At 41.6% G+C, this 24667-nt stretch overlaps 1 protein-coding gene across 1 annotated transcript in view; it reads left to right on the plus strand.

Annotated features, from left to right (window-relative positions):
- Positions 1-24667, plus strand: part of Snd1 (staphylococcal nuclease and tudor domain containing 1) — a 404539-nt gene that overhangs the window by 194784 nt on the left and 185088 nt on the right. Inside the window, exon 13 of the mRNA XM_021164222.2 lies at positions 23451-23561. Coding sequence (XP_021019881.1) covers positions 23451-23561 — 111 coding nt within the window. The remainder of the gene's footprint in view (positions 1-23450; positions 23562-24667) is intronic.

Here is a 24667-nt window from a genome sequence, read left to right on the forward strand (position 1 = left end):
TCTTTCTTTCTTTCTTTCTTTCTTTCTTTCTTTCTTTCTTTCTTTCTTTCTTTCTTTCTTTCTTTCTTCAACAGCCATACTCTTTCACAGTAACCATAAAGTGACTGTCCTACCTGTGACATGGGATTTACAAGTCTACCCACAGTCCCCGCCCTTCATGAGCACACTCAGGCTTTCCTAAGCAGTCACTTATCTTCTAGGGGATTTCTGGTTTGGTTTGCTTTGCTTTGCTTTGCTTTGCTTTGCTTTGCTTTGCTTTGCTTTGCTTTGCTTTGCTTTGCTTTGCTTTGCTTTCGGATGGGTTTCACTGGCTGGCCTGTAATCTGTCTGCCTGTCTCTGCCTCTGGAGCCCTAGAATTAAAGGCACAGGTCACCATACACGTTCTCCTCTGAATTCTATCAATTGCCTCCATAATCTATTGTCATTAGCTGCCAACATGGCCCTAGTTAAGATGTTTTCCTGAGAGTGTAGTGGTGTGTTTCCTGGTCATCAAATTCAGATTTATGAATTTAGTTACTTATTTTGGATAGCAGGAGATGAATTGTAAAATTTCCTCCTCAACAGAAACTCTCAGCTTGTAGTTATTGTTCTTAACCTCATTTGTTGCCACTGTTGATAATTAGCTCAAACTGCATCCCCCAATCATAATTCCAGTGTCATTTATCCATGTATTAGTTCAGTAAACACCATTTGTGGGCTTTACTCCATTTTAGCCCGGCAGTAAAACAGCCATGAGGAATAGTTTGTTGTGTTCTATTCGGGATAGACTGGTGTGTCTGAAATTAATAATGTGTATTTTGATGACTAAAGCTTGATTATTTGGCAGCTTTTAACCCGAACTAATTTCCTGGAGTAGATTTACTATTTTATGTTGATGCCCTTCTAGATACAACCCAATTTATAACCCTGGTTTCTTTCTATCATGGCTTTCTATTTGTGAAAAGGTTTTTCATCCAGCCAGCATACCCAGAACAGATAGGACAAACTATCCAGGGCCTTAATGTTAAATACTTTGAGTACCATTTATGGTTATATAACAGAAATTTTAGAATTAGATTTGATCACTTGGCCTTAGAGAGCCCTTCAAGGAGAGATGTAATCTCATTCTTAACTGTTGGCAGAGAGGATTGTCAAGCATACCACAGCTGTCCTTCAGTATCCACAGAGGATTGATTGCAGGACCCCTCTAGACATCCAGATGCACACACAGTCAATGTTAACATATAACCTGGACCTATAATCCCATGTACTTGATCTTCTCTGGACTGTGTATAATACCTGACACAGTTGGACACCGAGTAAGTAGTTGTTGCATTTCATTGTAAAGGGCATAATGGCAGGGAATGAAGTCTGTGTATATACTGTAGGCATGATTCTATTTTTCTGAATAGTTTTGAATGTTGGTTAGATATATAGGTGTGGGAGCCACATATACAGAGGGCTAAATGTATTCTCAAATTTCATTTGGATTCTTTATATTAATAGCATTTCAATACCTTACCCAGAGCATCTCTGAGAATAAATAACTGTTTGTAAAGTAGAACCAAACACTATAGGTGCCGTTCTGTTGGGCTGTGATTTATTTATTTATTTATTTATTTTTTATTTTTTGGTAGGCCGGGCAGTGGTGGCGCACACCTTTAATCCCAACACTTGGGAGGCAGAGGCAGGTGGGTTTCTGAGTTCGAGGCCAGCCTGGTCTACAGAGTGAGTTCCAGGACAGCCAGGGCTATCCAGAGAAACCCTGTCTCCAAAAAACCAAAAAGAAAAAAGAAATTTGGTAACTTGAATGCATAAACAGATGATGTCTACCACTTGGTGTTAGCTGTGGATTCAAAGAGTTTGTGATGGTCAGCACATGCTGATTCCCTCCCTCCCTCCCTCCCAGCAGTGCTTAGAGCTTTCTTTGGTTTTATTCACTAGGTTCTGTTTCTCTCTCTCCATCGTGACTCAGAAAGCCTACCAGTGAAGAATAGCTTCATTATAGAGTCTGCTAAGAAAGCAGGGATTACAGATCTTTAACCAGAATCACATTGTTACAAAGCATAATGAACCTAAACCTATGTTTCCTGGGCATAAAGTGTTAGTGACCCTCAGTCTCAAAATTACAAAATTACTTTTCTGTGAGAAAAGTCAAAGGCGGTAGTAAAATTTGGACAATTTTCTAGAACTGTCATAACACTGTTAATCTGTTTCTTGGAAGTTCTTTGCCCAGTGATCTGAGGATGATGAGTTCTCATTACTGACATAACTTCTTTTGCCCACTGTCTCTTCCTCCTATAATAACAAAATTGCCGTGATAGCTGTCCAACCTGTTTTAAGAAGATCAGGCAATTCATTTCTAAATTGGAACTTGTTTCTTTTGAATCAGGCTTGTAATGTATTACAGACATCACTCTCAGCATTGGCTACCGTAGTGATTTAATGCTGGCTCTTTAATGACTCCTTCATTAATCCTGGTATTCTGGGATTTAACACTCACTGGCCTTTGACCACTGGAAATGATGAAAACTTTGATTTCATGCATATTGGATAACACTGGACTGTTGCTGGAGCCATGAATCTTGCCACTGCAGTGGCCTGTGTGATTGACTGTGCTGCGGATGGTTGGGTGTGCTCCCAGGCCGTGCTCCGCTGCTAAGAGGTGACCATGATATCTCTATCAGCTCAGGGTGACCTCTTCCCAGAACCATCGGATTTGAAATAAGAATCTGTTCTGACAGCTTCATCTCCTAGACAGTTCTCTAGCCTTGTGAAGTCAGGGCTTGCCTCTTCATCCACTCTCTGAAAGGTGCCTTCTCTGAGAACATGCACCATGATGTCTGTCTTTGATACAGTTGGTAGTCACTTCCAAGACTGTCCTTTTTGTGTCTGTTGCCCACCGCCCTGCTTCACACCCCTCCCTATCCACAGACAGGAGACAGGAGTCCAGCAGCAGGTGCAACCCAACCAGAGCAGTGTTAATAGTAATGAAAATTACCAACAACAGTAGTGATCCCCAGCACCTCCCAGGCTTCCTGTGTGCCGGGCAGGCTCTAAATATAGTCATTCATTTTTCCCTCAGAGAAGCTTCAGGAGGTAGCATTGCACAGCAAGTCCGGTGTTCCACACAGCTCCTCTCTGGATCTCCTGCTGCTGCTAAAAGCAGAGATGACAGTGTTAGTTGCTCTCTTTCTTCCTAATGGAAGCACTGAGTGTTCTTTGAAAGAGAGGTGCAGGGTTATTTACCGTGGTATCTTTGGCCAAAGTGTTAATACTGTGAATAAATGCCAGGTTCTTGCCACCTCCTCATAAAATCATTCCAGGAGAAAAGAAGTCACCTTTATCCTGAAAGTGTCCATAGAGGTTGCTGTATTTCACAGCACTTCTTCACTTGCTTTGAATACGTGAATCAGCCTGAGACAGCTTCAGAGGTACTATGTGAAGGTCACTTGAAGCGTGTTCTCCCCCAACTCAGTACAACAGTCATTCTCCTGGTGTGACCTCCTAATTTTAAGACTAGTGTTAAGGAAGTAACCTCTTGAGAGTGGATTTAAAGGGCAGTGTTGTAAGATAGAGAGGCTGGCATGCTCTCTCCATAAAGAATCAGATGGTAAACATTTTCTGCTTTCAGAGCCATATGGTCTCTAGTCAACTCTGCCACAGTCAGCACATAGATCCACAGCATGGCTGTGTCCATTAGACTGTGATTATAGAGGCAGGCAGTGTGCTTGCAAGCCACTGTTTGCGGACTTACTTATGGTGACCATATACCTAGACATCACTTTGTAGATAGAGAAACTGAAAGAAAACCGTCTCTGACAGTGAAATGTATCTTCCATCACAGAATTTACATGAATTATTATTATTACAGGCATTTACATGAATGAAACTGAATGCAATGGCTTAAATAAAAATTTACTCATAGACTAATGAATTTTATAAAGAAATATTTTTCAGATTAACAAGAAACTTCACCCAGATTTTTTTTTTTTTAAGCTAGCACTGCTCTTCATGCAAGCACATTTTATGTGCTCTCTTGGCTTGCAAGGAAGAGGCTGATTTGAACCCTTTCCAGGCTGGCTACCACCCACCCTCTCCTATTGATTATGTTCTCCTGGTTCCGTGGTCCCACAAGACTGTTTCTGTTTCTCTGGGTATTCATTTCTTTATTCTTTGTCACTAGCACCTGGTAGTGTCTATGCCGAGCACTATAAACACGATGTCTTCCCTCTCGGAGTCTTAGTGCTCTGCTGCTGCTCAGTCGCTTTTCCTTATCCCTTTCTAAGATCTTTCTCCTGTTTGTTTCTCTTGAAAATTGATTTGGCAGTGGCTTGCTTTTTCCTTTGTTGAATACTGTTGGGAGTTTTGGTAGGATACCATAACTCCCTTCACAGTAAGTTTTGCTGGTGTGATAGAGAGCGTTTCTTCTTTATTTTCAGCATGTTTATTTTAGCTGCATCTGGAATAACAGCTTTATGCCCAGTCCTATGTCAGGCACAGTAGAAAGGTTTTCATCTGAAAAGTACTTGATTTTCCTGCAAGGTACGGAGGAGTCAATCCCAGACCAGCACAGTAGGAAAACCAATTTTGATGAGGTGTGGGTGGACAGCCATGTGTATTTATTTAATGAAAGGGATTAAGCAATCTGTTGTGATAATTTTGGGAAATGTGATAGAGAACAGTCGTCTTCATGCCCATGTTCAATGTACAGGAAATGAATTTGTGCCAGAGCAGTAGTCAGACAGGAGCTCAGGGAGACACAGCCACTGTGACTGCACTGTTTTGTTCCTCTGAGGATGCATGCGCTAAACTCGATTTCCTGGATTTCTCACTTGTTCACATGTTCTTGGCCCTGGCTCTTTCTAAGTTTTAGGACATTTTTCCTCCTCTCTGTAAGTAAGGAATTTGAGATGGGCCCATACTGGAAGGGTTTAGGTAAATAAGGGTCAAACCATTCTGTTAGAGTTTCTCTTCAAAGAAAGATGCCAAACTGATACCAAAACATTGTTGTCAATCTTGAGAAATGAATTTCAGAGATAAAATGAGAAGCTGGAGCTGGGCAAATCCCATGTGCCTTTAATTCAGGATTTAATAATAATAATAATAATAATAGGTAAATTATTTGGCTTTACATTCTTCAAGGGGCAGTCCTGATCCTGCAGTTTTGTTTTGTTTTTCCCCCAACTAGGGTATTTTGGTTAGTTAGAGTGCCGCTTAACCCTCTTCTGTGCTCGCCATCTTCTGCTGCTTATTTTTCTGTACTCAGCTTAACACACCTGCATTTTATTTCCATTTGTGTGTACTACTCTTATTTCAAGGCCAACATGCTTAATACTAATGCTTATTCAATAAGGGTCTCAACTTATTTATGTCACCAAAGTCACCTGTGCAGCTCATAAAAGCACACCCAGACAGTGGTCTGTCAACCAGGTTATGCAATCCTCATGGTTGCTGTCTTTTCCTCCCAAATGATTCTTTCCCTCTCTCTGTCAGTCAGGGGTGTGATGAGCAGGTAGCAAATGGCCTGAGGTGTTCTCTGGCTGAATGCACAGCAGGCAGAACCAATCGATGACTATTGGCTTTTACAGGGAATAGTTCCAGGCATGCTTTACCTAGGCAAATTCTTTCCAATTTATTGGATTGGTAGGTTGAGTTATGAACAGTTTAGATTGATAAATTGAGTTAGAAGTATTTTAGATAGGGAATTCTAAAAGCTATGAGCTTGCCCATGCATATGTTTGGCTGCACTTAGGAACAGTCTGATCCTGCTATTTTGATCAGCAGGGTCTTATAGAAAACAAATTTTGTTATGAAGATACAAACTTCTAAGTAAGAGGGTTACTTTTTTATGTAATTAAGTATTGTGTTACTATTTTTCTGTCACTATTCTGCAATTTGACAAATCAGATCAAAATGAACACATAGTCTTCTAGGTTTTTTCTTTGAACCATAAGCCTTTCTAGTTCTAACTATATAATGCTGCTAGGTTAATTTTTCATAAATGTTATCTCCATGACCACCTTCAAAGCCTTCATGATAATTCCAGTCAAACCTCTTACCATCACATGTTCCTTCACTATCACATTGTCATCTACTTTTTGGGAGAAAATATAGACTGACAAGAACCTGTCTCAAGCATCCTGCTTTCTGTGCCCCAGTATGACTTCTTCATGCTAATTTTCTTATCTCCATTTCCTACCACTCAGACTTTGCACTCTTCCTTTCCGCTCTGTTTTCTACCATTTGTGTTTCTAGAATCTAGTCTTTTCCAGGGCTTGGCACCATTAGTAATCCCATTTTATTTGCCCATTTAATTGTTTGTCTTGCTAAAACAGGCTCCCTGGGTAGCTCAGGCTGGCCTCTCTACTTTAAGTCTCTCTCCTTACTACTGAATGGCCACTTCTACTAAAAGAGTTAAAGAACTGTATCTCTTGTGTCCCCTTTGCTCTTTGATCCTTTGGATGACATCTTTCAGCGGTGCTTCCCTCAGTGATGCCGCAATCCTTACTTTGAATTGACCTTTTGGCATCTCTATTTTTCTTTGAAAAGAAGGGGGGAAAAGGAAAACTTGTCTCTCATTTTCAGTAAGCCACTTTCCTGAGTTGTTTCTGCAGCTTTGATGGCCCCTTCTCAGACAGCAGTTGTGAGCACTCCTAAACAGCCATTTATTTATAGGCCTTTCTCATTCTTCTTCTTACTCCAGCCTCATCTCTATGAATCTCCATCCTGTCTCAGTTTCCAATAGATGTTGCAGATTCCATTATCCATGTTAACCAAGTCCTCTGATCCTACTTCCTATTGGCATAGTCAGCTGCTGCCTGGACCGCCTCCTTTAGGTGCTGAAGCAGTATAGTTACAAATGAGCTTCAAGAGTCCTTCCCTTTCTTGGATGACGTTATTCCTACTCATGGTGCCACCATTCCTCTTCGATTTTTCCTTTATTGTGGTCCATCGTTCCATCCAGTGTAGCTCAGACACACTCCCCCTACTCCTCCGTGCTTCCTTCCTGGATCTGGTTGCTACTTGGTGAGCTCCAGTGACACTGTCCATTCTCTCTCCCCATCTGTATTAACAACATAGCAGTATAGACTAGCCTTTGGTTTTTGGTTTTATTCTATTTGATCCATTTTCTCTTGACTGTTGTAATTATTTTTTGAAACTAATCTGATTGTTATCTTCCTACTTCAATGTCTTCATTCATCATTCCTTTGCCCTTGGGATTATACAAATCTATGATCTGGCCCATGCCTATCTTCATGTTTATATTTATCATTTCCCTGTTCTCATCCATCATTTCTGGGCAAGCAAACAAAACAGACCGAGACTCACTGTTTTTGAGTTGGTATGTTGTCTGTCTGGAGTCTACATCCCACCTACCTGCTACTTGCTCATCATTCAGCTCACTGCTAACTTAAATATTGCCTGGGCATCATGCCAAACGAAACCCAGAACTGGTCACTTGCTGCACATTCCCAGCACCCCTTGCTTCCCTGTGATAGCCCTTACAACACTCAATCACAGGTATCTCCCGTGCCTGATTATATAATGCTTTTTTTTTTTTTTTTTTTTTTTTTTTGGTTTTTCGAGACAGGGTTTCTCTGTATAGCTCTGGCTGTCCTGGAACTCACTTTGTAGACCAGGCTGGCCTCGGACTCAGAAATCTGCCTGCCTCTGCCTCCGGAGTGCTGGGATTAAAGGCGTGCGCCACCACGCCCGGCCTGATTATATAATGCATACTCTGCCCTGTAGATCTTTGGAGTTAATAAATACTCAGGTGCGTTCCATGGTTCCCCATGGCTTATCTCATATTCCTAGAGTCAGCTCCGTTATACCTGAAATGAGGGCAGGCATTGCCTTCTGTGGCATCATTTCGGACTTTAGTTTGGGACCCTAGAGGTGCCTCAGGTTAGTCTCCTTGGTATAATAGAATAGCAGAATATGACTGAAAAGGTAAGCACCTTTTCATAGGTTTCTCTAATTAAGGCCAGAACCAAATTGTGAAATTTCTATTCCTAAATAGCCAATTCAACTTCATCTCCATGTCCTCCCCAGCATGTACCGTTTTCTTATGTACCACAGCATATGACATAATCATCAATTCAGTTCTTGTTTTTTAGTTTTGTTTTAATTTTGTCGATTATCTAGTACATTATGTTGTCAGGCTTATCTCCTGGCACTGGAACTAAAGCAGTGAATCCAATTCAGAGACTTTTTTTTAAGCTGACAATATTTCCAGTGGGAAAGCATGTAAAGAAATAATGAAAACATATTGATACTAAAAAGTGCTGTGGAGAAAAAATAAAGCTAAGAAGGGTAAAAGAGGTGTGACAGGATTGGGAAGGTAGTTTTCCATTAGGCCGTCCAGAGATGCCTCACTGATGATAAGACTGGACTGCTGGTGATGGCGCACAAAGTGTTAAGAAGGCAAACTGGTGGCCCATGTCTTTAATCCCAGCACTCGGGAGGCAGAGGCAGGCAGATTTCTGAGTTCAAGGCCATCCTGGTCTACAGAGTGAGTTCCGGGACAGCCAGGGCTACACAGAGAAACCCTGTCTCAAAAACAAACAAAAAGAAAAGAAAGAAGAAGGCGGCAAACTAAACACCAGTTGCTGTGCCTGGAGACCTGGACAATGAAGGCAGATTTGTGGCTGGGGTCAGCGAGCAAAGTTAGGGTGGTGAAAGATCGTAAGTTCAAATTCTATTGATGTTTTAAAAACTTGATTTTGTAGTAATTACAGATGGATTTTAAAAAGCATTGAGAGCAGTCGCTGTGCATTCCATGTGCCCTTCACTCATTTTCTGCTAGTGGCTCTATCTCATATAGTATTAAAAGTAGATTTTGGGCATTGATATTAATATACTTACATTTATGTTTTGGTGCCATTTATTATACAGTGAGGTAAAAGAAGAAAATTATTCAGTCATCATAATGATCTCCTTGTGTTGCCCCCTATATTCTTTCCCCTCCCATCATTCCTGACTCTAGTTTTGCTTCTCATCTTCATAACTTTAAGGTCTGTATGTAAATGAAACAATACATTAGATATCGTCTTCTAAGGTAAGCCTTTTTATTTAAGGTAATGCTCTTGAAATCCGTCTAAGCCATGGCTGGCATTAGTATGTATTCCTGTCCACCTTTTCTGATCTGTATGTATGATTTTAGGAGACCCAAATATTGTAGTCTAGATTGTCACTCAATTGTGTGTGTGTGTGTCTGTGTGATTGTGTGTCTTCATTTCTGTATAGCCAAATAAAAGGATAGCGGTTGAACTGCCTGTATCTGTTTAGTTAGTAGGAAACTGATTCTTCCTGGCTATGTTCAAGCTGTCCTGCTTGTAGTCTCTCCTGCTGTCCTTAGTGTATTGTGGGCTCCGAGTCATCACTGAAGAGGCATTGTGTGACGGTTCTAGGCACATACTGCTGCTACTTACAGTTTTCAATATAAAGTAATAGGCCAAATTGCCAGTTGACAAGCTGTGTGAATATGAAGCTTCATTTTCAGCATCCTCAGTGCTGAGATATAAGTAAGCATCCTAGTTGACATAGTACACAGAGCTGGTACATGAATGAGGGACAGCTGAACAGAATGTCAGCTGTTCAAGTCAGCTCTCCCTTTTTAAATCCATTCCTTGAACACATTGTTGTTAATGAGCTTGGTCTGATGCAGATGAAAAAAAAGATCCTTGGCCAAGGTAAAACTGAGTTATCCCAAAAGGAACCCTGAAGTCTGAGAATCTGTTTCCCTAGTGAGAAATAATATTTTATCCCTTCCCCACGTGCTCATTTTCTCTCCTCTTTATTGTGCTAGAGTGTGTTTGGGTGATATAGCGTATCTTAGCAAGCAGTGCATATTAAAACATGATGCTGGGGATCTCATGACTTTGCTGGGCATTCTAACCTCCACAGCAGACAGGGCCCACAGCATCTCTAATGGGAGGCCTAAAGTGAAGTTTAATACTTCTACAGCATTCGATAACCTATGTTATGTTAAATATCTATTGAAACGACGCTGTCTGGTTATTTTTGAATGTTATTGCCAACTATTAAAAGATGGCTACTTGAATGTATATTCCAAGACTGCTGATCAGTAAGCCCTAGTTCATGTAGATAAAAAAATCAACAATATGTGAGGTAGAATATGTTTCATAGAATTTCTCATCTTAGGGGTGTGAAACCTGCACAAGCTTAAACACACAGAGCTGGAGTAAATGGGTGTTAGCACCTCCAGATCTCTGTGCTTCACTGATGTCCTGGTGGCCCTGGAAGGTGTGAGAGAGGGAGCCTAACAGGCTTCTGTGGAAGACAAGTGTCCCTGCTGGGTGGCTTCTCTTTTTTCAGGATGATAGGCCACTTTTATTCCAGAAATTCCTGTTTCACCATATGCAACTGTTTCTCTGTGTTCTCTCTCTGAGTGTCTGTATAAGACTGACCTTTAAAAGAAGTCTGCCACACTGTAAAATGTCTTTAAGGAAGTTGGTTTCTTGCATGGCTTTAGAAAACAAGTGAAGTAGACAAAGCTGCAATGCAATATCTTTTCAGTGCCCACGGCTATGTTTAACTGGTAAGGAGTGTGTGGCCTGTGATTTGTTTGTCCATTCAGAGTGAGTAGTTGGGGTATAGATTGTGTTTGTAAACTAGCAGCAGACCTTCACGCCTGCCCTACCGGGTCCTTCTTATAGACTCCTGTAAACAACCCATTGCCTAAATAGAGTAGCTTTCTTTTTTACCTTGTATGTATTGTTCACATTAATACACTGTTCATGGATGTGGCTACACTACACTTACACTGCTTACCTCTGAGTTAGTGTCTCTAAGCCGTCTGCCTTTCTTTGTTTCCCATTTGCTTTTACTTAGCAGAGTGGCCATAGCCGTTGGGTTCCAGGGACATTGAGACCCCGCATAGCATTTCACATTTAGATGGAGAGCACACATGAGAAGCACTCAAGTGGCAGGACAGCACAATCCCTCCTTCTTCTTCAAGAAGGCTAAAGATTAAGTGCTGTCCAGCTACCTGCCCTGGACCATAGCACTGCAGCAGGAATTGGGGATCATTGGAGCAGACAGCACTCCTGGGCCCTTGAAGATGTCACTTACCTTTGTCATCTTCGAGGAAAGTGTGGTCCATGTGCCATGCTACTTAGTTACTTGGATACTTGTACTAAGGCAGTGAGTGGTTCTGAGCCTTCCTGGTGCTATGGTCCTTTAATTCAGTTCCTTATGATGTGCTGACCCCCATCCATAAAATTATTTTCATTGCTGCTGCTATTACGAATCATAATATAAATGTCTGTGTTTTAGTGACACACACACCCCTCCTTCCAAAGGGGTCAAGAGCTGCTGTACTAAAGCTTGAACCTTGAAGTCTCATACTAGGCAAACACCCTACTCTATAGCTCAAGTAGACTGGGAATATGACATCTTCCTGAATCAGCCCCTTGAGTGGCAAGTATCTGGGATCATGGCCTTTGCCACCAGGCTTGGCAAGAACTTTTGTTTTAAACTCTTACAAATGAGTCTTCATGATGTCAGAGTCTGTTAAATCTATTAAGATGATTTTGGATGCAAAGAACAGTAACAATTCTGACTGTACTACTAAGGGAGTTATTGGTGTGAGAGAATTATGGAAAGATAGAACCAAATAGCTGGGAGCAACACAATGCCAAGAATCAAGAAGCGTCAGTTACGGTTGCTTTAATTAGATGTAGTCGGCCTAAGCACCCTTACCAGCTTCACTTGATGCTGCTGCAGGGGCCAGATTCCATTGTAAAATTCTAACTGTTCTGTCAACCTGTCAGTGTCAAAATGACTTATCTGCCAGGAATGAGAACAACATCATTGTACACTGATGATGTGCGTGGGATGTGGGGCTTTACTGCATCCCATTGAGACGGTGGCTGTGAGCTGTGTGTAAGGAACATGGCATTTGGTAGCTTTCACACATTTCTATGCCATATTGTACCCAAGTAGTCAGAATCCTCTTAGTTTAGTGACTTGTCAGAGAGTAGGGTGGTGGTCAGCAAAAGAGTGAGTGAGCCTGCAGTCAGACTGAACACGCCCAGGGGAGTCTACATGGTCACTAAGAGAGAGAAGGCAAGAATTTTTTCCCTCATGTGAAAGTCCACACTCATCACACTACAGTTTTTCTTCTTTTTCTTTAAAGCAGTCTCAGTTCCTAATGCCTTCTGAGCATCTAAGTAAGTGTTCTATCAGTAAGGTGCACTCTCAAAGTCAACAAGGTAATGTATTGTGAAATACTATTTCTCAAAGGATAGAAGGGCAGAGAAAGAGGTGGAGAAAACGTTGCTGTTTCCAGTGAATGGTTCTGCTTTATGTTGGAATATATGTTGAGGGGAAAGGGAAGACATTGGTCCTTTTCAAATCATCCATTTCCCAAATCGGTCCACTGAATCTCCTTTGTTGGCAGACAAACCGTTTAGTTAAATGTCTAATGTGTATTTTAGCAAGCTTATTACTATTAGAGTGGTCAAACTTATAATCTAATATGAATAGATTATTTTTAATGTGCTGATATATTTTTAATGCATTAAAGGCATCTTAGATAATTCATTATATTTATTCCTGTTTTATAGAATTTTTAAAGGACAGCAGTATAATAACGGAAATGGTCGGAGATTCAGAGGGCTCTTAGGTGCCTGTTGTGATGGTGTCTGTCTGTTTTCCCTTAAACATCTGCTTACAATTTATCTCTGGATCTGTCTTCATCTCTATATGGAAGCATTTAGATTAGTTTATCTCTGAGGACTCTTTTTGCTCAAAAATTCTGTGACTCAGTCAGTTATTACTTTGTTTTCATCTGACAGCCCACAGAACCCTCTGGGAACTCTGAGAAATCAATCTGCTAGCCAATAAATATTTATTGAATGCCTACTAAGTGTGTGACTCTTCATAGACCAGGACGGAATATAGTCTAGGTGCACAAATAGATACACTCAGAAAGGAAGACGATAATACTTAGCATCAACAGACACCTGCTAATTTTGTGTGCCACCATAGAGCACAATGGGTGGGTGCCAGGTCTGGGAGCCCCCAGGAAGTGCGTGGGTGAGCACAGTAAAGTTGGAAGGGACTTCCTGAGGTAGGACTAGAGAGGTCTCCAGAGCTAGACTGTACATAATATTCTTGCTTGTTGTGTGACACTGCTTAGTGAGAAAGACACTAGACTCAGAATGGGAAAACTTGGCTTCTGGTTGCAGCTCTGCCACTTACAATAGGATATCATGCTGCAAATCTGAAAGGATTTACTCTTTGGGGAAACAAAAGGCATGTCTGCCTCTGTATTGATAGAAAGATTAGGTAAGATATTGTGTGTTAAAATGACAGTCCTTTAGTAGCCCCCACAGACGTCTGCTACAGCTACAACAGTCTTTCAGTGACTGTAAGTAAGCTGTGCCATCAGACATTGATAGATTGGGTGTTGGATCAGGCAAAGTCTCTGTCATACTAAAATGCTGCCTCTCTATTTCCAGCCTTTTGGTTATGCCATGACTCTATTTCTCATAAGAGGTGCCTCAAGTTTCATGTGCTGATCAAATGAGATAACTATTTTAAAGTATTTAGAAAAGGACTCAGTAAAGACCAGTCTTCCTAGCCTCCCCTAACCTTACATCCTTTCTCCTTTTCTGTCTCTTCACTGTTCCTCTCCCCATCACCCGGTTGATGTCTTCTCACACCTCCTTCCCCTCCCCAGCATCATTTCAGACATAGGAAGTCCATGCTTGTCTTTATATTGAAACCTTCCAAGCGTGTATTCTCTGGTGGTGGGGCTGGTGCTGGTGACTGGGAGGAGGAGGACTATTTGGCATCTAAGTGTTTTTGAAATGATTGAGCTGGCAGTGTTAAGGATCTGGTAGGGGATGCTGTATAGACCATAGAAGAGACAGTGGAGGTCTCAGCAGGAGTGGGGAGGAAGAATAGAGAAAGAAAGCATGGAGGTTTGAGTCCTGCCAGGATGTTCTTCTGCAATCAACATGGCAGGCCTGTGGGACTGCAGGATGGAGGAGGTGATTGGTACAATTCAGCAAAAATTTTAATCTAGGAAACTGCATTTTATTTTTGAAATGCTGAGTTTTATGTGAGGATGACTCACACAAATTCACATGTCCTGCAAATAGTTGGAAATGTGAATGCATGGCATATTTAGCTATGAGTAGACCAATTTGGCTGGGTTGGAAGCACGTGTTTGTTAGACCATTTACTTTGTTGTTTTTTTTTAGCTAGATCTAGGGGCTGGTGAGATGGCTGAACCATTAAGAGCATTTGCTACTCTCCAGAGGATCCCCAGTTCTGTTCCCACCACCTACGGCCTCTGACCCCTGCAGGCACCCACCATCACATGCACATACCCATCCACAGGAGCACCGTGTCTGTACACATAATAATTTTAAAAGGCCACATATCATCATATCTTTTGCTCTCGTTCTTTATGAGGCACTTATTGTCTCCATTTCTTCCATAGAATAACTTTGGTGGTCACTGTCATATCCTCTGTCATAGAAGAAGATTCAAACCAGCCCATGCTTCGTTATTCTTCAGTTTTATTGTGCTTGACTGGGATAGTTGTAGACTGGGGGAGAATGCTAACTGTTTGAAGGTGGGTGGTATCTGTGTTATTGCTATTTATTTAATATGCTCCTCCTTCCTCAATAGCCTCACTTCCTCAGGTATTTGGTCACCTTGGAAGTACTCTGGTATTTGGAGGGGAAGTGTCATCATGAGCAGAATGCTATTTATACTCGTTTCATAAAGCCATAACCATGATATTGCTGAATACGTGAGACTATCAAATAAGAGGTGGCGATAAGATTCTAGCACTGCAGAAACCCTGGGGCAGAGTAAAATTGTCTGTTTACTAAGCAGAACTATCTGATGTTGTGTTTCTTCCCTTCTTTTGCTAAAGCATTTTCAGCCATATTTTCAGAACTATACCCTCCACTAAGCCAGATTTATGATGTGGCCTTAGGGGCTTCATTCTATGGCTTCCAGCCATAGTGTTTGACTCCTGCTTTCCCTGTCAGTTGCTCCTTCAGGAAATCAACGAAAGTATGCCCACTGCAGTAATGGAACATGAGTGGACCAGGCATCTTTGTGGTTCATAGATACTTTGGCATGGAAGTTAGCTATTTGGCAGGCGAATGTGAAGGAACACCTCCTCAGTACTCAGTGTTTCAGGGCCCTGGACCTCTTTGATTTTTCCTTTATTCCTTTTTTTTTTTTTTTTTTTTAACCCCAGTCTGAAGAATGCTGTTGGAGTTGAGCGGAGCATGGCCTCTGTGGCTGGGGGCATTGATTAGTGCTCAAATATAAGGCTAGTTTTGAAGTGTAATCATCATTAAGTGATTGATAAAGACGTTTCCGTGGCTGTGAGCTATATCAGGTCAGTGGCTGCCTGTGTGTAAGGCAGCAGTGGTCATGGCAGCCTTGTCCTCCTCTTTTCCATCCTGCACTTCCTGCCTTCATTCACAAAGTGGCCTACAGTCAGACTGAGTCTACTCACACCAGTCTGAATCCCACTCTTGTTGCTTATCTTTCCCTTCCTGTGATCTTTTCCTTTTGCTACGATGGTTAAAGAGCAGAGAAAATACTAGCTATTGAAGATGGGTGCTCTTTCATTACAGCTGCTTTCCAACTGTATTGTTCTTCCTTGCCCAGATGTTCTGCTGCTTTGCAAGTGTACTCTTATCTCCCCACTCCCTCCCCCAGGAAAAGTGATTTTTGACCTAGTAACACACATAATTGTTGCTTCTAGGAGTTTTCCTTTTTTCTTTATTGGTTGGTTCACGTCTTTTTGTTTTTTGTTTGTTTGTTTGTTTAACAATAAACCATTTATTGCCCTACCTCCCCCAGTCCTCCCTCCGTTCTTGAGATGGGCTCTCAGTGTGTAGCTCTGGCTGACCTGGAACATTAGTCCCTTCCTGCCTCTGTCTCCTGAGTGCTGGTGTTACAGGTTTGCATCCCACACCTGGACATAATAATGACATTTTAATTTTTAGGTTACAGTGTATGTATACTTTGATAGCCCTTGGCAGTGAAGACAAGCTCTTCCTCTATCGTCTCTGCTGGCCTCAAACTTAGAATTGCCTCAGCCTCCAAGTGGCTATAAACGGGGCCACTAGGCCCAGGAGTTCTAATTTATTACACTGGCCTGTTGATGTGTTGAGGGATTTGAGACCAGGCTCTTTTCTGGTGGGTTGTCAAAGAACCTCCAATGTGGATGCTTTGCTGCAGGCCTCGCGCTATCTTAATTCTACCCTTAATAGTTTATGATTTCCCTTCCACTTCACCTGACCTCATCACTAAAGCTGAAGAGGAACACAGAAGCATTAAATAAAATCTTCTAGTTTGTTATCAGTTTGTATTGTGAATGCTTAGAGAGTCACCTAGCACTGTCAAGATTTTTTTTTTTTTTTTTTTTGGTTTTCAAGACTGGGTTTCTCTGTGTAGCCCTGGCTGTCCTGGAACTCACTCTGTAGACCAGGCTGGCCTTGAATTCAGAAATCCACCAGCCTCCACCTCCCACGTGCTGGGATTAAAGGTGTGCGCCACCACTGTCTGGCTCTGATGATATTTGTTAAAAGGAAAAGGTTTAAAAATCAATTCGAATCAATTTTAGAACGGGGTAAGTTTAAGAGGAAGTATTAAGAGGAGGTAGGTAAGATGGAGGTGGAGAATTTAGAAAATCTATAGAAGATATGTATTTCCAATTATTGATGCTTCAGAAACAAATATCCTGTGTGCACGTGCTGCTGGGTTGTAAGAGAAGTGCTTGGCTGTCTGGGTGGGAAAGGGGTAGAGCTGGGACCCATTCAGCCAGTAGAAACTAGGAGACCAAAGACACCATTGTGGAAATGTGTGATGTGGGTCCTGGGAAAGGTGATCCTATTAGCTTTTAAAAGCTCTCCTTCACTTAGTGGGTTTTTTTTTTTTTTTTTTTTTTTTTTTTCCCTCTTTTGAGGTCTACTCTGGTTAGAAAATACCCAGAGTAAGGTTTTCTTCCTGGCCCATTGTCTCTCTCAGTCTGTCTTGTGCTGAATTTTTGTTCTTACCCTTTATAGATGCAATTTTTTCCAGCTTTAAGAAGCCAAGTCTGTCACCAGCCTGAAGTGCTGGGTTCCTGCCTCTAAGAATATGAGTGCTAGAGGTCTTAGTGGGAACAGAGGATCTTTGTGGAGCCTCCTTTGAGGAACTGTGAGCATTAAGCATTTCGAATGGTATCAGAATTAATCTTCTTTACCAACCCTGTGGAACGTAGGGTAGCTTCAGTAAGGTTTGACAGCAGGAAAGATGCACGAATGTGGACAGCACCCTGGCATGAACCTGGGGCTGAATAAAATGGAGAAAGCAAGCTGAGCACCATTGCCCTTTGCTTCCTGACTCTGGGATGCAGTGTGACCAGCCACCTCACCCTCCTGCTGCTGTGGCTTCCCTACCACAGAGGCCTATGTATCCTCACATTGTCAGCCTGAAGTAGCTCTTGTAGGTATTTTCTCATAGCCTCAAGAAAAGTAAGTGATATGGACAGAAAGCTCACATTCTCCATATGTTCTGAAGAATCTTCTGATCTGTCTATTTGTTGAGTCTTTCATTGAATACTGAGACTTTGCTTTCTACTGCCTTAACTGAGTTGCAAAGACAGGCATAAGCTCTGTAGATTCTGTTGTGCATCAGCCCCACTGTAGCATTTGTCTGAACAGCTGATGAGAAAGAAATGAGACCAGCCATTATGATAGAGTTCTGGGGCCTCTAGGCCAGCGCTTGTGAGAATGCCCACACTTAAAGAAAAAGTTTAGCCAGTGTACAAAAAGGAAGTAGCAGCAGCCTTCCAGCATCATACTGTTGTAGCCTTTGGGAATCATAGCTGACACATCCTAAGCTATATGCCTCAATATCCCACAGTATACAAACATGAAGTGGGTGTTGTCTGCGGCATTTGACCTTCAAGTCTTGAAATTACAATAATATTTACAATCAAGTTGTATGGTGAGTGTGTAAATGCGCATATACACACACACACACACAGGATACATTTCTTCCCACAGACAAGGTGACTGCTGAATATACTGAGCTTTTAATTACCATTCAGTCCTTTCCTTTAAGTTTCATTAAGATATATTGCAAAAGTATTTCTTTGTGGGTTTGCTTTATTTTAAATATGTGCCCACATGTGTTTGCCTTAAGGAAAATATTCTCCTTTTGTAATCTTCCTAGGCACCTCAGTGGCTGATAAAATGAAGATGGCTCTTAAGTGGAAAATGTTAAGCTCAAAGGGCCTAGATAGAAATCTGGGCGCCTGGAGCACTGAGCTATCTATTATCCTTTTCAGATGGAGAGTGGCGGGGGTGGGCCTGCAGAGGTGTGAGCTATTATTATTCCCCTGCCTGCTCTGTAGGTCCTTATCCTTTTAGCCCAGGTTCTATTTATCGGTTACGGTTACGGTTACGTATTTTAGTTAGCTCTACTTCTAGGCACCAAATCACGGAAGTCACATAGTGTGTGAGTGAGAGAGGTATTCTCCCTGTTGCATATGCATGAGCTTTGTTTGTATTGATAGCCAGACATCTAAAGGCATCATGTCTAATCAGTTAAGTCATGAATTAACATTCTTGAGAAACAGGCTTTTCATAATTTAGCTCTGAAAAGTTAGTATGGTTAGTGTTTGTAGACAAATGGAAATAATTTCATCTGAAGGTACATAGAACTCTAAGGAGGCATGTCTGCTCAGAGAATAGTCCAACTTGAAGTATCAAGGCCCAGGAGGAGGCTATAGACCTTGCACAGGGCAGAGTCTGTGGCAGATGCACACATCTATGTAGGAATGTGGCTCTGAGGCAACACAGGAGGAAGTGACAGCAGTGATACAGCTTGGCTCTAGACAGACATGTGGATCCTGCAGGGAAGCACACTAAGGATAACCCTCTTCCTTGGATGGAGAGCAACACTGTGCAGGACTTGTGTTACATCCTGCTGGTTTTGGTACAGCTTCCCCAAGAAGGAGAAATTAATGCTTTTATTTACTGGTCCTTTAAGTTGGGAATCTTCACTCTCTTCTATAACTATTATCCTTAGGTTTGGTCTTCTCATTGTGTCCTGGATTTCTGGATGTTTTGTGTTAGGAGCTTGTTGCATTTTGCATTTTCTTTGTCTGTTGTGTCAATGTTTTCTGTGGTATCTTCTGCACCTGAGTTTCTCTCTTCTATCTCTTGGATTATGTTGGTGATGCTTGCATCTGTGACTTCTGATCTCTTTCCTAGGTTTTCTATCTCCAGGGTTGTCTCCCTGTGTGATTTCTTTATTGATTCTATTTTCATTTTTAGGTTTTTGATGGTTTTGTTCAATTCCTTCATCTATTTGTTTGTGTTTTCCTGTAATTCTTTAAGGAATTTTTGTGTTTCCTCTTTAAGGGATTCTATGTGTTTACCTGTGTTCTCTTGTATTTCTTTAAGGGGAGTTATTTATGTCCTTTTTAAAGTCCTCTATCACCATCATGCAATGTGATTTTAAATCAGAGTCTTGCTTTTCCTGTGTGTTGGGGTATCCAGGGCTTGCTGTGGTGGGAGAACTCGATTCTGATGATGCCAAGTAGCCTTGGTTTCTATTGCTTATGTTCTTGCCCTTGCCTCTCACCATCTGGTTATCTCTGGTGTTAGCTGGTCTTGCTGTCTCTGACTGTAGCTTGTTCCTCCTGCAAGCCTGTGTGTCAGCAGTCCTGGGAGAACAGTTCTCTCCAGGAGAAATTAGTGTAACTCAAGGCTGACACCATGAGAACCCTGATTTACAGCAAGTTGATGTGTCTGTGTACTGGTGTAGTGATATTTTTGTTAATAACTTGATTTTGCTTTCTTGTGAATGTAGGAAAATTACCTCATTTATAGGAATTACACACTTAAGAACTGGGAGATGATAACAAAACAGGTCAGGCACTTGTTCTCAGATGGTTCTTCTTTGTACAGTTTATGCAACTTTTCTGGAACACTGTAGACTTGTGAATTATATACATATATTATAAAGCAATCCAAACAATTGTAGACAATTAACTTACTCATTAATATATTTTTCTGTTACTTTCAATATTAAGATGTAGGGAGGCAATGGAAAAGGTAGACAAAAATATGCTCCAATGCTTAGAGTTTTGTGTACTTAAAATACTACTTTTTAAATATTTTTACTCTCTTTCATGGACTTAATGGACCCTGTTCACATTTGTAGAATCTAGGACCTGATGGTTTGAAATTATCTTCCAGATGGAGCTTGGGCTTGATATAACCTGCATGCAGTGTGGAATGAAGTGGGTGAGGAAGATGCCCATTATTGTAGACACTTTGAAAAAAACCCTGCATGTGACCCCATGCCATCCATTTCTATGAATATCTGACTCTGCCTTATGACAATAGTTCTTGTTTAATAGGGAGAGCCCGTAATGTCTCCTTTAGTTTGAAAAAGCATTTCAATCCCAGTATTAATTCTCTTTCTAGCCAATTCAGAGAAAGGTAATGTAATGTTGAGCATCCAAGGCTTGGTTAGGTCTCTTTTTATGTGCTGATTATGAATCAGCCATTGTACCAGACATGTAATTGTGGTGGAATTACTGACACACTCAAGAATGCAATATAATGTTACAGAATATGCTTTAACGTTTTCTCTGATTAGTGCACTCACATTAGGTTCTAAACCATCTTTTGCCACAACATCTTCCTAGCCCTTTCTTAGCAGCCAGGAGAATGAATGAGACAGTCAAATACTAGAACTAGACTAATTCTATTTGTGCTCTCTTCCGTTTGTTTTTTCCAGTTGTATTTTCAGATCATGGAAAAGAGACAGGAGAAGGTAGAGAGAGCTTGTAAAACCTCTTGTCTTTTTTTCTATTCTAGGCAAACTTTGCTAAGAGAATCGTTTTAGAATTCCAGCACTGTTTACAAAATGATTAGTTCTTCTTATGCTTCAGAGTATCTTCATTTTCTGGATGTTTTCAAACTAACTTTAAAAACTAGCTATAATTTTTTTACTTTAATTTAAAAAAATTCTAAATATGATAATTCCATCAAAAAATTACTCTCCTTCATGTACAAAGGGGTGTGCAAGACAGCCAGGAACCCTGCTCACTCATAGCACAAAAGTCAGGGCAGACCAGCAATGCCTTAATAGGTGAACTGTGATTGCTTGATGTTTCATCACCAAGAAGAAACCCATGTGACTCTCACATGCCTGGAATGTAGTAAATAAATACTCAGTAATGAGATTGTTACCGTTTCCTGTGTCTTTCCTCTCCTGTTGCTGAGCACTGGCAACTGTTCCTTCAGGGGAAATCTGTGATTAGAAAAAGAAGCTAAGAGCTGCAGAGCTTTAGGGGAGGGGAAAGAATGAGCAGAGTGTGGAGTGAATTGGGAATCCGAGGCCTCAGAAAGTCCTGTGGCAGGCTTAAATCGGTCTGTAAAAGTTTGCTGATGGGACGGACAGGGCAAGGATGGCAAGTAGGGAAGGATGGTACCCATGGTCTCTGTTGCCCTAGCAGGTACTCAATAATTCTGGGAATTAATTTGAGTGCAGTAACGGAACCGAATCATTTAATATTTGTGCTGTTTTGCTTAGTATTCTCTAGATTTTCATACTGGATCTTGTTCTTAGGAAAATTTCCTTACTTGCTCTGCTGTTCCAGCTTTCTCCTCTAGACCTCATGCATTGACTGTAAAATGTCAATGCTCGGTAATTCAAAATGCAGTAACAAACATTTCTTTATTCTCCTGGCATTTAAAATCACCACGACATCTCTGCCTGTCAAAAGTGGAGTTGTCTTGCAAGCCACTCCCAGCCTTCTAGCTTGACAGCTCTTCGGTGGGTGTAGCCACTCTCCTGCCCTAGTAGGGCTCCTTGGTGACAACCTTAGTTAAAATCCTCACCATGAATCAACATCTACATCTGCTGATTTGGGGCTGTTGCTTTCTCTGTGCTGCCAAACACAACTCTGTGATAATGACAGCATTTGCCAGCACGCTTACGCAGTGACTCAGGAGACAGGGTGGCCAGCAGAGCAGCCTATTTGTGGGAGTGGATTTTAAGAAGTGCTAATTCCATGGCAGTTTGGAGATATTAATATCGTGCTGGCAGTAGATAAACAGGCAGCAGAGGGGCAGATAATAGAACAGAATCAGCCACGACATCTTTCCTCCTTTCTTAACCACCGTGTTTTGTGCTGCTTCTTTGAGAAGTCTGCTCTTCTAGGTTTTAGATTAATAGAATCCTTACTGGTTTAAACAGATACTGCTTAGGTGAGCTGCCAGTGACCTCATACTGTTACATGCTGAGGATCACCAGTGTGCTAAGAGTTAAATACATTTTCAAGCAGTACTAAATCACAGCATATGGCACAGTAGCCTATTGCTTACTGTACCCTCTCCCTAAAGGGCAGCAAACCAGATGGTATGAGTGGGGCCTTTGGTGTAATTATGACAGACACAGAGAAAGACATAACCACCACTCTCCCTCAATAATATCATATCTCTTCCTTTCCAAAAATGATATTGTTAAATTTTTTTCGGTTGGCTTTGCATATCAAAGTTCTCTTTCCAGGCTGGGAGGAACCATGAAAAGAGCAGCATTAGTCATTTGAGTGCTCTTTCCCACGCACTTAGGGGGGAGTCGGACACGGTCGAAAAGGGTGTGTCTCATTCTATAGTGGGCATAGTGTACATAAGAGTAACTTGAAGGCAGATTCTCATCTGAGGCAGGTAGTCAGTCAGAATGGTGTTGAATATAGTCAGTTGGACCAATTGAAAACTGGTTACCTCTGGTTTTATTCCTCCTCCTTTGTTTGTTCCTGGTGGGTTTGTTTTGAGGGGGGCGGGGGATTTTTCCCCCTACCAAAATGACTTTTTTCTGCCTTTCCTTCTCCCCAGTTCATTCCTGGCTCTTCTCCAAGCTCACTTAGAGTGGAAAATCTACTGTGTGGAGCTGTGAGAAGAGAGGCATGTTGAATATTGTGTTACACCAGTGTTTGTAATGCTGGAAGTACAAGTAGGCATCTTCTAGCTTTCATATAGGCTGGGAAGGAGCCTGAGAAATTTAGGTCATGCTTTTATTTGCTCATTTTTTATCGTGTGTGTCTTTTTAGAGCAGACTTTTCTTGAGGGTAGTAGCTTGTTTATAACATTCTGTAAATAGCCGGCCTAATGTGGGCTTCTTACGGATAGTTTCTGCTGGTTGTGTGTGTCGACTGATGTAGCATCTCATGCTGCTAACAACAAAAATGCTGAGTTGGGGATTTTTGTTGTTCCAGGTTTTTTGTTTTTGTTTTTGTTTTTTGTTTTGTTTTGTTTTGATTCCAGCTTAACATCCTCAGCCTCTCCCTCCTCCTGCCAGAAAATATTGTGACCTCCAGGTACCAACAGTTGTTCTTTCTGTTGACTGAGTGCCATCTGAAGCCCCAGTATTAAGTGACCTACCTCTTCTGTTGCAGAAACATTGCTGAGGCTCTTGTCAGCAAAGGCCTGGCCACAGTGATCAGATACCGGCAGGATGATGACCAGAGATCTTCACACTATGATGAGCTGCTAGCTGCAGAGGCCAGGTAAGTTGTGAAATTGCTAAACATAATGGGACGCATAGCAGTACTTCCTTCTGTGTCACTGTTGCATCTCTACCTGAGCAAAGTAGATTGGAAATAATATGCAGATTGAGTCTGGATCATTTTTCTCTTCAGCTTTCACCAGTGGACATCCTTTGAAGTTTCTGCCAAACCGTGATTAAGCATACTTAGCCTCTCCCACCCCAAGCAGCAGCACACAGAATGTGGCCACCCTGTGTTGACATTATAAAAGGAAAGAGCCATAGGTGTGAGCATGTCATATCTGATAACCATGCACAATCATCTCCACCATTCCTGGCACTACCAGGGAAGCCTGGCTTATGTGTGCAATGCATTTGGCTCTGTGCCTTGCCTTCAGAGGCCTCTCCCACCTTGTCCTCCTTTTCCCTCCTTTCACATTTATCACCTCTAGACCTTTTGTTGTGTACAAAGGAAATGAAAACATTTATTAGGAAATGAGTTTTGGTTGAAAACACTTCTGAGAGCTGGCACGAGAGCATTTGAAAGGCCCTGTGACATTTTCCTTTTGTCCTTCATCCCTGTGGCTGGTTACCCCGAGTAAAGCATAGTGGTCAGCTAGGTTTCTTGCCATTGACATCCTCCGGCTCATGTTCTAAGAGACTTTGAGCATTGGTGCTGGTAGTCCTGGAGTTCTCCAAATTCTTGAGAAGCTCTAAGAACTGACTAATTCTGAACTGATGCTCAGCAGTCCGTGTAGACCCACAGAATATCTCCATTGGATCAGAGTGATTGCTGTCTTCATGGCCACTAGAACCTGTTAGTTCTAGAAGTTTGGTCATTGTGAGATTGTGCATTCCATTAGAGAAGGCTTGAGTTGGGCACATAGTACCTAATTTTGGTTTCACATCTTGACAGGAACATCATTTCTCTTGCTCTTTGGCTCTGAACATTGCTGTAATATCCAACATGTACCTGTAATGCTACATCATATCCTGATTGATAGAGCACCTATAGAATGTCACACATAATGTCAGTGGAGAGGACAGCCTATCAGGTTCTTTCCTATGGGCTTTTCTCAGTTGTCCTATCTAGGAATGGGTTGTTTCAGACCTTTGATATAATGCTTA

This window comes from Mus caroli, chromosome 6 (genome assembly GCF_900094665.2).
Source record: "Mus caroli chromosome 6, CAROLI_EIJ_v1.1, whole genome shotgun sequence".
Taxonomy (NCBI): Eukaryota; Metazoa; Chordata; class Mammalia; order Rodentia; family Muridae; genus Mus; species Mus caroli.